This window comes from Orbicella faveolata, unplaced genomic scaffold (assembly GCF_042242905.1).
Source record: "Orbicella faveolata isolate gen_17 unplaced genomic scaffold, um_ofav_v1 contig_12, whole genome shotgun sequence".
NCBI classification, from domain to species: domain Eukaryota; kingdom Metazoa; phylum Cnidaria; class Anthozoa; order Scleractinia; family Merulinidae; genus Orbicella; species Orbicella faveolata.
The window spans coordinates 13,918,952-13,931,162 of NW_028301539.1; the positions used below are offsets into that span (position 1 = coordinate 13,918,952).

Here is a 12,211-nt window from a genome sequence, read left to right on the forward strand (position 1 = left end):
TAGATGGTGTTGGCAGAAGTACCAGTGGTGAGGACACAGGTGGAGTTGGCGGAAGTAGAGGGGACAGAGACAAGGAGCTACAAAACGGAGTACAATCAGGCTACTCACAGCAATTTTTGAACAACGATGTGTTGGAAACTATCATCAAAATTACCCTGTTGGCCATCCCTTTTATGAGATCGTCTTTAAGAGCTGTGAATTCATTCTTCAGAGCAACAGTGAATAAGATGCCTTGCCCTGAAGTATACATTCCTGAACTTGGTGAGAAAAGGGTCGTTATAAGCATACGAAAATTAGTAATGCTGAAGGGGGAGATGTAGTAGTGCTGTTGAACGCCTTCCAGAAGTAATCAATTCCCCTAAATGGTATCATGTGTGGGTGAAATTAGTTCCTCGAGAATATGGTTGGTTTGCAATATCTGGAATTTTCTGGAGGAACACCGGAAACACCCACATTTAAAACTGCGCTGAAGACACCACTATAATTGCGTTATCCAATATTGCTGTTTTGTTTGCTGTTGTTACTGTTATCATGTTGACTAGTTTTATTGTTATGATGCCATACGTTTGTGTTGATCCTTAATCAATGTTTTTGATCTGTATCGGTAATTGCACGAACAGAAATCTGTTTCGGTTTTCAGATCTTGTTAGGCAATCAGTTGTTTTCAGTGGATATTTATTAGTCAATATTAGTTTCAATAGAAATTGTAGATTATCCAGTGAAATCACGTGGAATATCGCCTGATACTTAGCTGACGAGGTCGTAGGCCAAATTGGCTAAAATCAGACGATATTCTGCAAGGTCGAGCAGAATAATTGTTTTATTATTCAACAAATAAAAACGGTAATGTTGTCCATATCATGAAGCAATTTTTTTTGTTTTAGTCACATTTTGATCGTTTGGTTGTGAAAAGATCGTCATTTGTCATCTGCACATGACAGATATCCTGCAGCACACATAGGTTACTATTATTCGTCAGAAGTCTTTCAAAATGCCGAATAACCAACAATTACAGCTTTTCTAGCTTTAAATCTGTTTCGTTGACAATTTCGATTTATTGTACTCCGAGTTTTGTGAGAGGGAAGCTGCGTTTAGAATAAGGTTCAATGTTCCCGTAGACAAAGTGCTTTTTTGTGTACGGATTCCCAGCCATAATCGTTGTGTATGTATGGCTTCTCATTAATAAAGAAATGTTAATTTCCTTTGAACTGTTCTAAATGAACGTTGTTGTGGAGATTATAACCAATGCAATGAATAAAATTGTCAACATTTTCAAATTTTGACGATTAAACCATTGCTTGACATCACAGGCTGTCTTAAATCTTCCAGTAGATTGCAACAACAAAACTTTGTCTTAAAAGCTCATGAAACAATAAACAAGCTTACAAAAGAGCGTAAATAGAACTTACCATAATTATGCAAAGTTTCATTGCAATCTGCGTAACGTTTCGTTGCTTCTTTTTTTCTTTCAATTGAAGGGGAGACAGATAGCACATGTGCTTTCTTAATTATCTTCCCCAAGATATTTGTTAGGTTACTGCCCAGCTGTGATTGTTCTTGTGACTTTTATTACATTTGTGACCAATTGTTATTACACTTGTGACCTTTATCACATTTGTGACCAATTGTTGTTACACTTGTGACCTTTATTACATTTGTGACTGGTTATTACATTTGTGCCTTCAACACCCCTTTGCTTGCATGAATGGGACACATGGTAGAAAGATGGGAAGCTACACATGGGAAACAGAAATGCAAAACATGCAAAACAAAGAAAAGTCTAGCCTGTGCGCCCACCAGGAGCCTGCTTACAGGCTAACAAAATTCAACCCAAATGTGTTGAAGTCACTTTGTTTTGGAGGCTTTTGCAATCCGAGATGTAACAAAATCATGATATTTAGCTGGCAGATTTTCGCAAACAGGTGCTTTTTTTCTCTGGCAAAGCAGCTATGCAGGCAGGTATGCCGCTTTTGTTTAAGACTCGCCTCTAAAATGATGGACTTGCAAGCAAACCTGCCAGCTTCCTACTAGGCTATCATAATCATATATGGAGGCAGCATGGCCGAGTGGTTAGGGCACCAGACTTGAAATCCAGAGGTCGCAGGTTCAAGTCCTGCTCTGACCACTTAGCTGGAGTTGTTTCTCGGTAGACCCTAGTTCAACTTCTCGGTCATGCTTGTAAATAGCAGACTGTTCTGTCTCCTGCCAGTTTGGATTTTTAACCATGTTATGTGCTTTTGCATTATTTGTTTCATTGGCCCTGAAAAGCCCCATTGGGGGAGTGGTCAATAAATTTTTTTTTATTTTTTTAATCACAATCTTAATCTTAATCACGATCTTAATCATAATCACAATCAGTATAATCACAATCACAATCATAATCATGACCACAATTGTAATCATGATCACAATCATAATCATAATCATGATCATAATCATCATCATCATGATCACATTGATGATCGCAATCAATCATGATCACAATCACAATCACAATCATGATAAAACAGTTTAAGTAAGGTTTAAATAGTTCATTTGAACGAGGTACCACACCTGCAGTGGGATGAATGGTACTGCTGAAGAGCTAAGAGGTTGACTAACTCCTTGCTTAATAAGAGGCTCTTTAATTGGTGTGACTGTAAATTTTCCATTTCCTGTGCTGGGTTGAGGCTGGGATGACTGATGATGAATAGCTTGTACTCTTGAAGATGGCAATGAAACAAATCCTTGGAAGGCTGGTGGCATAACTGGTTGTGGTGGAGAAGATAAGAAGCCTGGAGAAAACTGTTGCTGCATGGTTGCATGTTGAGGGCTTAGGATGTTTGGCATGATTTGTGGCTGAAACAAAACCTGCATTAGGTTATGGGGCACCATGTTTCAACATTTATACCTTTTCTCACCAGGTTGTTCAAATGTACACAGGTTATGTGAAATGAGTACAAAAGGTATTAAAATGAAAACGAACATAAAATGAGTACAAGGAGCAGTGAACAGCTAATATTTGCATGAAAAAGGTACTTTGCGAACAAATTTTATTGTAATAATACTTCATGTCAACTTGCCCACTTCCCGACTTATTAATTACGTATAACAAAGCAAATAAACTAACATCTCCCACTGATATTAATTAGGATACCTATATAATCTTGAACTCTTCACAGTGGATTACAATTTATGATTTCAAGTGTTAGATATGTTGAGTGTGAATTACCATCTTCTTGTAGCTCCTAGAAACAAGATACACTTTCACCTACAAGATACTCACAAATCCTCCATTTTTGTCTGTTTTCAAGAATAGTTCAGATACTTCTGGTAACAGTCATGAAGTTCTTACCAGTTGAAACAGGGCTACAGATGCAGCACTCTCTAGAGCTTCACCTTGATCACGACAAGCACTACCAGGAAATTTAAATCCATTGGCCAACTCTACTGTAGCAATCACTCCCTACAGGCAAATTGTGACAGCCAACTTAGAGGGCATTATATTAAGGAAGCTGAAAACAGTTTCCAGCACTTTTCCAACAGCTATTGACGAATAAATACCAGCACTGTTTATGAAGAGATGCTACAATATTGCTTTCACAATAATGCCAAGCCATTGGTAAACCAATATGGTAAACCAATAATGGCAATCTTTATGACAAAGTAGGTTATCATAGTAACAGCAACCCCTGTTAAAAACACCCTTACTTTTAGCTTTAAGTGCTTATACCTCAAAAACGAGCTAGGCAAGCAAAAGATGTAACTTTTGGCAAAATTTAAAAAATTCTATCGAAATTTTAAATTTTCAAAAAATTAAGGTGGCTCTGAGGTGATTCTAAGATTCTAAGCTAGTTTGAAAAAAATATAGTGTGGAAAAAAATGCAAAAGTATCCTTTCTATGTTAAGTTGTAATGTGAACAACAACTTCTGCAAAACTTCGGTGCATGCATGGCAACAAAATGTGGCATGGTGCACAATTTTAACTGTTGAGGAGGCAGCATGGCCGAGTGGTCTAGGGCACTGGTGTCCACACTGCCACTATCAGGATTTGTTTTTCGGTAGTCCTGAGTTCAAATTGTCGGTCACGCTTTGTAAATAGCCAACTGGTCGGCCTCCTGCCAGTTGGGATTTTTAACTATGTTACGTTAATTTGAAATATTTGTTTCCTTTGTTTCAGTGGCATGCCTGTAAACTAGCTAAGCTTAGTGCTTGTATAGCTAAGTGCATGACCACTATAAATAAGATTTACATTTTTTTTACATATGAAAAGAAGAAATAACACTAGAAAGTCTTACTCATAACTGTTTTATCACAAAAGAAAATTGTAAAAAGAAAATAATAGCCCCAGTTTTTTTGTGCAATTTCTCCAAATTGTATGGATATGTTCTGGAAAATTGTCGAATTTCTGAAAAGCGAAACATTCGACCGAAAATTCTGAAATACTGGCAAGAAATTCAAATGGGATGGAAATCCCCTGTAAGAAATTGCCCAAAAATTTGGGTATATCTTATGAGGTATTCCTCTTTTCCGTAAATTCTGGAAAATGCCGTTTTATTTGTCAGTAGAAATTTCCAAATTATTCAAACCAGGATTTTCCATTGAATGGAAACAACCCACGAATCCGTTTTATTACTGCTTTTTGTTGGATATATTGTTTCAGGTTAGATAAAGGCACAAAAATTAAAAAACGATGGTACCTTAACACATTAAATAACTTTACCAGTAACTCCACTTAACTTACCGGTAAGCGAGTTATGCCATTTTAGCTTGGTGCAATGAAATGATAGTGAGGTAATATCTGTCTGCTCTGTGTGAGCAATTTGCAATTCTATGTAATTTTTCTGTTGCAATTATTTCTTCGCAAAATTGATGGTAAAATTTTTGACCAAACATTCAGCAGTACAAAATTTATTTACCGCCAACACATGGAGCAAAGGAGGAGATTCAACTGTCATGCATTGTGCACTGAGCTAGTTTCCCTTGTTTGTCAGCAATATGGCCTCCGCTTATCAACCCTCTTGCCATTTTTGTCCTTTTTGAGGTAAGAATACATGTATCTGCTCAAAGAACTCCTTTTTACAACTCAGTTTTAAATTACGGGAAACTAACATCTTTGTTTGCTGTTTTGGCTTAATTGAGAGGTACCTCGTTTGCAAGACAAAGCCACAATCATTTAATGTGCATTTATTACAAATGGTTAGGTCTATTGTTGTGAAGTCAAGTTGGAAGTCGCTCATTGCTCGCTCAGATGAAAGTAACCAGCATGCAAAGTTTAGTCATTGATCAATGTTCAAACCCTTACTGTAGGTCTCCAATATTTAAAAAGATAGAGCGGTTTTGATTTCGTGTTAAAATAGATTTTCATAAGGGTTTCTCAAGTTTGCAAACATCGAGAAAATTCCCTCACAAGTTAAGAAATTCATCTCACTTCCATCATCTGTACAGAAATGGAAAGAAACAGGTGCCATCTTTATTCAGGATATTTTGGATAGCAATAGAAAGCCTCTAACGCTTAAAACACTCCAAGGAAAATTCAAGGTAAAATGTAACTTTTCAACTTACTTACAGGTTATTTTGGCAATCCCTAATCATCTACTACATAAAGCAAGATCCCTAAATAGGCATAAAAGCCTCTCAGCTGACAAAACTACATTTCTCTCTCTGTCGTTGAACATCGATCTATACAAAATGAAGTGTAAGGATTACTATTGGCTTTATATCAGTGCCAGTGCCCGTATTGCAACAGGACTGCAAAAATGGGAAAAATAATCGAACTTAGAGAGCACTGATTGGAAGACAAAATTTACTAACATTGGAAAAATATCCCGTGAAAATAATATTAAGAGAATTTAATTTCAAGCTATTCCACAGATTAACTGTTACTAAGAAGAAATTGTGCACTTATGGTTTAAATGACAAAAATAGATGTTTTTATTGTAAAGAGCCAGACTCTATTCTCAATAGTTTCCTGGAATGCCAGTATACTCAAGCTTTCTATGTTAAAGTTGTTGATTGGTTTAATGCAAAATTTAACTTTTTTTGCCCAATGTCACACCAAAATTGTTTGCAACAGCTCTGAACACTCAAAGAAATAATGAGCTTAAATTTAATTATTGTTTATTGCTTGCCAAATACTATTTATTGTACCAGAAAATGTATTCTAAAGGTTATAATATTAATGAATTTGTCAAAAAACTAGACCAAAAATTAACCAATGAGAATCATCTCAAAAGAAAGCTACTCGTATGAGGATACTTCTGACTTTTAATATATTGTGTTACTAGTTAATTTTTGTAGAAATGTAATATACTCTATACCTAAAAGTTCAATGGTTTTGTGCTTGAGTACATCGGTGCCACTTTATATTTTTTCAGTGCTTTCCTTTAGTTTCTTTTAAGCTTTGTAATGTACTTAATGTAGTGATGCATATGTAAAAAGTTGAACAATATCAATAAAATTGTTTAAAAAAATCTCTAGTATTTATTGCAATACTTAAAAAATGGAATTTTAGCAGAGATTTCAGAAAGGTTTGTTGTATGGAAACTCTTCAAATGTTCCTGAATACTCCATGGAAGCAAGTTATACTGCAAATAATTAGATCATTGGTCATTTGGTGAACAGCAAGAAACAACCAGACTTTGATTACCAGATCCACAAAAATCACAAGATAAGCCATTTGCATAAATGGTGCCAATATTTGAATAACAACACTTATACATCCTAAGCCTCGCATTCATGTGAAAAATCAATCCTTTGTGTGGACAAATAAGTACAAGGCTGTGGCTGTACAAAATATTGTTTTTCAAATTCAGGTGCCAATTATGCAAAGGGTCTATTGTCAGGCATGAAGATACAGTGGGGTTACAACAGTACTTTACTTTTTGCCACATATATCTCTGCTGTCACTTGCATACAATGTAGTCATGCACAGGAAAAGCAGACTCCAACACAAAGCTTGCAAGGAAAGAAACAAACCTGAGGAGCAGGAGTGTAGTGATAGTAAGGAGGTGGAAGACCAAAAGAATAACACCAGCGTAATAAGTAAACTGATGCAAGGTTCCTAAAACCCAAAAGAAAACAACAGTGTTAAAATATTAACAAAACAGCTATTTTCTGTTTCTAGCGGTCAGTCGGTTGGTCGGTCCGTCTGTCAGTAAGTAAGACTTTATTAAGGTGATTCCTCAGAAATAAAAGTAGCCGAACAATTTTTTTGAAACTTTCCCTGAATGTTCCCTACCAGGCACTGTATTGAAAATGCGATAAAAAACGTAAGATAGGTCACCATTGTTGCTAAAGAGATATGATGGGCTGATCTTACCTCATTTATGCCTAATCACATGCATTATTTCATCAGTTCAAGCTACATTTTGCAGTGGGTGGAAGCAAAAATTATTAAAGCAATACTTGAAAAAATCTTGATAAGTAGAAAGTATCAGGCACATGGAACAATGTAATATATAATTTATGGGAAAATCACACAATTCTAAACAATGTTCCTCGAAACATTGTTTTCAAGGTCATATTTCACATCCTTGCATATTGGTTTTGTGCACTCTATTAGCTACATTGTTTTTTTTTTCATTCCAAACAATTTTTTTCTTAATTTTTTAACTTAAAGAGGATAATTTGTACACCAAAATTATGCAATAACAAATATAGGTCACCATGCTCATTTAAGAGAAACCGAGCATTTATTTCACTGTCAAGCGTAGCTTGAGGGAAATCTCTTACGTTGTGTATGTGTACACACTCATTTACGTGCACTAATGACACGAAAATTGTGCCCAGCTGGGGATGCGCAATACAATACTGAGGAATCACCTTAAAGTGACTGACTCTTAGCTACATAGAAAGCTACTTTACAGGTCTAGTCACAACATAAAAAAGAAATAAAATAAATTACAATGAATAATATTAAAAATGCATAATTACTGTTAACATCGATAAAATATAAAAACACATATATATAAAAATAATTTAACAAAGAGAAATCTTAAACATATTAATATGGGTCGAGCTTCTACGTGCAGCGGCTGGCCAGGTCTACCTTAAGAATACTTTTCTTGAAATAGAAAATACTTTTCTTAAACTTGTATACTTTTCTTTTCATCTCCAAACCCTTTCAAAAACCCACCACCTTTTAAAAAGTTAAGGATAATATAATTCCTCATAGTTCTATTTGTAGCTGATAGCTGTCAATGGTCTAATTAACCCTGCATACAAAGTCACATAACCTGAGCATGGCATCTTTTTTTCACTGTCTTTAAGTTACAAAATCTTGACGTTGTTTGTGGACAAAATACACTAGATTTTCCAATTCTGTTAAGAAGAAATGCAAGGGATTGCCAGGTTGTCTTTAGAAATCCTAATATTCTTAGGACAAACTACTCACAACTTTGACTTGGAAAAAGCTGGCAGTTAAAATACATTTTGTCTAACTAAAGTATTGCTTAGGGTGAACAAAAAAACCTGATTTACATGATAAGGATCTAATGTTAAGAGTAAAAGCTTTTAGTTCAGTAATTGTATGAGCTTTTGGTATCAAGATTTAAAACCTCTATAACCTATGCAGTATCAGTATCTCTTAAAAACTCTTGAACTCTTGAACTCTTGCCAACAAGTAATGCCTTGGTTTTTTAATGCCATGATTTGCAAACTTACTACAAGAGCACTTACCCAGAGGGAAGTGGTAAAGGTAACTGTGGAAACTGTTGGACAGTGACTTGTGAAGAACCTTCAGACAAATCAGCTTTAAAACTCAGAGATTTACAAACCACAAGTGTATCTGAATAGCATACTTTGCAAATTGATTTCAGCCTGTGGAGTCAGACAGATGTCCAGCTTTCACAATGCCAAAATATACCATTATTGGGTGCCTTGTATGCCATGAAAAATGGATGTGATGGTGAGTCTTTCACATTTCAAGGATTATCCAAACTGTTTTCTTTGCAATGGCTGTTACTGGAGTTGAGTCTGTGGTCAAATATTCTTTTGTTTTAAAAGGCATGCAAACGAGGCAAAAGGGAAAATACAATGCAGAATTGACCCTTTCGCCTCGTTTGTGTGTCAAGTCGCTGATAACTGCAATAACAGCTATTTACGCCTATTTGGACAGGAGAAAAACTTGGCAAGTTGAGGCCAGTTTTTCCTGAATCTGCCTGTTATTGATAATGAATTTTATTATAACACTGTCTGAGTTGCTACCAGGAGTAGCGAAGTGAATTCCCAGACTACAGTTGGACCCCGTCAATTTGAACTCAATTATTTGGAATTCCCTCTTTCAAACTCAAAACCAGTTCCCTTGGTTTCACCTTTCATTCATTTACAAAAATTTATTTTGAACTCCTGCCATTTCAAACTACTTTTCATTTCCCCTAAAGATTCAAAATAGTGGGGTTCAACTGTAATTTGACAATGTTGTGATGATACATCATTAACAAAAGGACAGATGCATTAAAGGGGCAGTGTCCCTGCTGCTATACACTGTAATGTGTTTTAATAGGTAAATGTATGGCCATGAGCTTCAAATAAAGTTGTTTTCTAACAGAAAGAAAAAAAGCGAAGTGCTGAAAACAAAGAAATATGAACTAAAAGGAAAAAGAAATACACCATGAGTAAAACATTCAACCTTCAGCAAGAATTGTAACATTTAGCTTGATTTCTTGACATTCTGTCACAAAGTAAATCTTACTGAATTGTAATCCTCTCCCATCCTTGTAGTTTTTTTACCTCTTCTCCAAAACACCTGTTCTGTTTTCCTCTCTAGATGCAGAAATGTTACAGCTAATTTATTGTTACACTAAGAGTTCACCAAAATGCACTGTTACATTGCATTTAGTTCACTCATGTTCACTCTGAACACAGTAAATAAAAGACAGTTCAGATTCAGCATGTTCTGCATCAATTTGTAATGTTTTTTCTGCTTTACAGCTGAATCCAATCTAAATTAAAAAATCACCTTAAACTATTTTGATAACTTTTTCTTAAAAAGAGCCCCATTTAGATGTCGTTTGTTGCTCACCCTGATTAAGAATTGTAAGCAATTCTGCAAAATTTTCAAGACCCACAAGCCATGTGTCTGCATTCTTATTGACAATAAAAATTTGCCAATGATTGTGCGAGAAATTCAATTTGACAGTCACTGTAAAAATAGAAATCGTCATTGTCACCATTGTCTGAGTACCAACAGAATTGCAAAGGAAACCTGTGGAAATGTAAAACTGATATTAACTGACCTACGTTTTGTGGAATTTGTATATTTGCCATTCTCAATTTAATTCCATCCTCCAACCTATTTTGCTTCACACTTGCTTCTGAAGGGAATTACAATAAATTATTTCTTTGGAGTCTCGTTCACTGCTTTGATGAGAATGAACATGTAAAATTATGTCATAAAATGCTGACTCATTCCTATATGCCAATGAATGAGTTGCCAGTAATCGGATACCCGTGTTTGCGCGAAGAACTCTGGGATCGTCAGGGGGCAAACATTGCTGGTCACTAGAAGGAAATGTATGGCGAAAAGTTGTTTCGAGGTACAAGAAAACGATTTTTGAGAGAGATCAATGCTTTTTCGTCGTCGTTTTTATCGCAAATGGATTTGGGCAATGTTGATATGTGGAATATGTAAGTTTTTCTTTGAATAACCGTGAAATATGTGACAAAATCTACCGATAAACTTCGTTGCTTGCGTGAAGTTTATTGTGAAATCTACATCGCGTAATGGTCTGAAAATATTACAAAATTAATTAGGTGTAAATCGAGAGGAAATAACCCCGTAAAGCCTTTTAAGTTGTGTACAGGCTACTTTTGGCTTATTTGAAAGCTTAGTCGTACAAATAATACTGGAAATAAGCCCGGTGGCGATTATTGTACTGTCTGGGGTTGATTTAATGACAAATGAGTCCGCGCGACTCATGCTGTGTGGCTACTAGTGTTGCTCAAAGCCTTTGTTTTGCTTTTACAAGCACGTATTTCAGTGATTTTCCTTTTCTATAACAGATCAAGGGTAGCTCCCTGAATATATCTCTGAGTATTTGTATTTGAAAGTGCCATTTGTGCGTGATTATGCTTTCCAAAGTTTGTTATTGACGGTTGAGTGAAATTGCCCGACACAAAGGACAGTAGTTCCTTCTGCAATTTTCGATTTGTGTTTTAGAGCTTCTTTTCTGTCTTAATATTTAACTTCTCGGAGGGTCTTTTCTACCATTTGCTCTGGGTAGCCTCTCGAGATCACGCGTGTATTGAAATTTCAATATTCTCTTCAATGTATTTCACAATAAACCTCACGCAAGCAAAAGGGAGTTTATCGGTAAATTTTATCACTTATTTCACGGTTATTCAAACAAAAACTTACATTTTCCATCTATCAACATTGCCAAAATCCATTTGTGATAAAACAAAGGCGAAAAAGCATTGATCTCTCCCCAAAACAATGTTTTTGGGCGTGGAAACAGCTTTTCGCCATACATTTCCTTCTAGCGACTTGCAATGTTTGCCCCCTGACGATCCCAGAGTTCTTTTCGCAAACACGGGTATCCGATTACTGGCAACTCATTCATTGCCCACATTTGGTCAGCAAGAATACCAAAGGTTTGAAAATAAGGAAATTGTTCATAGATAGTTTATTTTGGCAGTGTGAAACAGCAGCCACAGATCTGTCTGAGTTCCAAGCTAAACCAGGTTTGACCTTACTTTGATTGCTGAATAATTCATCCAGTGAGAGCTGTTTGCCATGGCTGACTGGTGCTGGTCTAGCTTGCTGCTTCTCCACATCATGTCTTTGGGGCTTACCAATCTGAAGCATCTCACGGAGAGCCTGTGTTCCTTCCTAATAAGAGCCCACAATGATTTACCTCATATTTATCCAAAATATTTTTGAGGCAATTATTGACACTCTGGGCTGGGTTGTTCAAAGCCCGATTATACTAACCCAAGATAAGCGAAAATTTTGATTTGACTTTTGTAACTTTGCGGTGAGATTTTCTGTTTATATTGTTTGGCCTTCTGTTTTGAGTTTGTATAATCTCAAAATACACAAAACATGAGCAGTGAAAAACATTTGTATACGAGACAAATTTATACTTTGGTTAACTTTTAATCCTGGGTTAGCATTAACCAGCTTTTGAACAACCTAGCCCTGAACTCTAAAGAATTATGACACCTGCCTTTTTTTGGTGTGCAACATTTCTATTTCAAAAACAATGTAAATTGTGGCATAAATTCTGTA

At 35.9% G+C, this 12,211-nt stretch overlaps 1 protein-coding gene across 2 annotated transcripts in view; it reads right to left on the reverse strand.

The window, feature by feature from the left end:
- Positions 1-12,211, reverse strand: part of LOC110041816 (5'-3' exoribonuclease 1-like) — a 247,804-nt gene that overhangs the window by 18,233 nt on the left and 217,360 nt on the right. For both annotated transcript variants that reach the window (XM_089283773.1, XM_089283774.1), the window contains 5 exons: positions 11,677-11,812; positions 8,659-8,716; positions 6,958-7,042; positions 3,335-3,445; positions 2,554-2,838 (listed from right to left, as the gene is read on the reverse strand). In XM_089283773.1, the coding sequence (XP_089139899.1) occupies positions 2,554-2,838; positions 3,335-3,445; positions 6,958-7,042; positions 8,659-8,716; positions 11,677-11,812 (675 nt within the window). The remainder of the gene's footprint in view (positions 1-2,553; positions 2,839-3,334; positions 3,446-6,957; positions 7,043-8,658; positions 8,717-11,676; positions 11,813-12,211) is intronic.